Below are 2851 nucleotides of genomic sequence, written 5' to 3' on the forward strand. Positions count from 1 at the left end.
GTTCCATACCTGGTCTTTTAGGGAGACATTGTCTTATTTCTTTACCCCCAGCACCCTTTTAGCACCTCTTAGGTACCTACCCTGTATGCATATACATACAAAGCCTCAGAATTGTAATGTACACCATTCTGTTCGCAGGCCTATCTTTTCCTTTTTCTTCGCCCTTGTCTCCCCTCCCCCCACTGTCGGTCCAATCCACGCTGGTTCCACCCCTAGGGGGTGATCCCCTGTCGTGTTGAGCGGAGCTCTTCGGCGCGGACGCTTGCGTATGATATCCAGGTTTTGGACTATCCCTGGGAGAACTGTCGGATACCCCCATCCAGCATAGAGCACTACACTGAGACGTTCTTTACATTTCTACTAAGGTAAATAATTAACTTAACCACTTCGTCATCTTTCATATATATATATTATCATGTTTTCTTCCCCTTTTTCCACCCATGTGTCCCTTATTTTAAGGTTTTTCTATATGGATGTAATGGTGGGTGATTTTAAAGGTGTATTTTTTGCAATCAAAAAGTCAAATTAAATGTTATGAGATGTTTAACCCGTGTGTGTTCCTTTCCAGTCACAATAAATCCTCTGAAGAAGACCTGCAAGGTCGAAACGCGTTAGTAACAGTTTATACTGCAATACAATTTATTAGCCGTATAAATGTAATGTTGTGCACTGTTTATACATTACATGTAAATTTTGTCTTTGTGCCATGCCGCAACTTATTTTCTATTATGTAATTTATTTTTTGCCCCACTTCTTGACTAAGGAATTTTATACATGTGAATAAATACCAATTTTTACTACATTGAAATCATATTGTTTTCTATCTGACCTGCCAAAAAAAAACAAATGGGAAAATCTCTCTATTGTAGAAAGCAATATTGACTCTGACTCTGTAGTCGACAGTGAAATAGATGATGATCTTCCCTTGTCTGTGCTTAAGAAAAAGCTGCTAAGGAAAAATTACAAAAAGTCAGCTCTTATAAAAACTAAAATGAATCGCGATTACACAGCAGAGGTGGCACAGATGAAAGATTCAAGTTTTTCTGTTGATTCAAATCAGCAGGGGTCTGATGTACCAGAGTATTCTCTAAAGAGGAATGTTAAAGGGGCAACTAGAGCTATTGGGGATGATGATATTTCCTCCAAAGCAAAATCTGATCATATTATAACAATCTCGGATGACACTGACCCAGAAGAACCGGTTTGCAGATCTATTTCAATACAAAAGCAGGACACTGGTCAAGATACTTCAGAAAAACCAATACAGAGACCAGATCAAGTCAAGTCTGAGCCTGGCAATCCAAGCTTTGAGGAGTATGATTCACAATGTTTTGAATTTGAAACCGAGGGTGATATATATTCTGTGTGGAGTGACTCACAGTTGGAGGAGACGAAGCCTAATATTCAAGAAAATAAATCCTCAAGGCCAGAGACCAACAATATTGAGGACTTTGACCAAAACAATGATCTCAATCAGTGGGGGTATGACACCGACTATGTTTCTGATGATATAATAAAGAATGCAGCTAAAGATGCAGACCAGCAATTTAAACTATCAACCACTACTGCAAACACTCCATCTAGAAAAGATCATGGTGTTAATTAAGGACCACATGAGACTGAGAATTCCAGTGTGTTTTATGAAAAAAGATCTCATGAGTTTGTCGCAGAAACAGACGCTAAAATAAAAAAGCCCAAATTGGCTAAAGAACCAGTTTCTTTCCATGCCAAAAGTAGGAACACAAAATCTCCAGCAACTCAAAGGAAACTGCAAACTGGCAAAGCAAACAAAGCTGAAAGTCCTTTAAAAGGCCAGGGATATGTTAGGAGGAATGGAAGCCCGGGTAAAGCTTCCCCTGCTGTGGTGCAACCAAAGAAAATGCACAAGTGTCCTGAACCAGCTTCCACTGTTGAAAAACTAAGCTTGAAAAAGGCTCCCCGCAAAGTTTTTGATCTGTCTCAAAGATCCCTTGATACAGTAGGTGTTTGATATTGTGTTTTTAGCACGACAGCATCGCGCTGATTCTCGGCGACATGGTGCCGAGATCTCGCACTCACTGGAATAGTGACAGCACATCCCAGCAAGCGCGTCATAGAAGCGACGGGAGATCCGACTTGGATTCCCGCCAATTCTACACGTGTGCTGCGTTTGTTATGAATCCTGAGGGGGAAGTCCCCGCCGGATTTTAAATAAAAATCCGGCATGGGTTCCCCCCTCAGGAGCATACCGGGCCCTTAGGTCTGTTATGGGTTGTAAGGAGAGCCCCCCTACGCCGAAAAAACGGCGTAGGGGGTCCCCCTACAATCCATACCAGACCCGTATCCAAAGCACGCTACCCGGCCGGCCAGGAAGGGAGTGGGGACGAGCGAGCGCCCCCCCCCCTCCTGAGCCGTACCATGCTGCATGCCCTCAACATGGGGGGGTTGGGTGCTCTGGGGCAGGGGGGTGCACTGCGGCCCCCCCACCTCAGAGCACCCTGTCCCCATGTTGATGAGGACAGGGCCCCTTCCCGACAACCCTGGCCGTTGGTTGTCGGGGTATGCGGGCGGGAGGCTTATCGGAATCTGGGAGCCCCCTTTAATAAGGGGGCCCCCAGATACCGGCCCCCCACCCTAAGTGAATGGATATGGGGTACATCGTACCCCTAACCATTCACCTGTAGGAAAAATGTCAAAGTTAATAAACACACCACACAAGGGTTTTTAAAATAATTTATTTTTCTGCTCCGGAGGCTCCCCCTGTCTTCTTTATTAGCCCTTTTACCAGGGGGAGCTTCTTCTTTGACGTCTTCGGGTGGGTGGGGGCCGCCGTCTGGTTCTCTTCCACCGCCGGGGGGGTCGCTTTTAAAAA

At 44.8% G+C, this 2851-nt stretch overlaps 1 protein-coding gene across 1 annotated transcript; it reads left to right on the forward strand.

Annotated features, from left to right (window-relative positions):
- Positions 1-828: 828 nt before the first annotated feature.
- Positions 829-1942, forward strand: LOC120927219 (probable helicase senataxin). The gene has a single exon (XM_040337754.1). It carries the CDS (start codon positions 992-994, stop codon positions 1604-1606), a length of 615 nt encoding a protein of 204 aa, XP_040193688.1. The 5' UTR covers positions 829-991; the 3' UTR covers positions 1607-1942.
- Positions 1943-2851: the final 909 nt, after the last annotated feature.

This window comes from Rana temporaria, chromosome 2 (assembly GCF_905171775.1).
Source record: "Rana temporaria chromosome 2, aRanTem1.1, whole genome shotgun sequence".
NCBI classification, from domain to species: domain Eukaryota; kingdom Metazoa; phylum Chordata; class Amphibia; order Anura; family Ranidae; genus Rana; species Rana temporaria.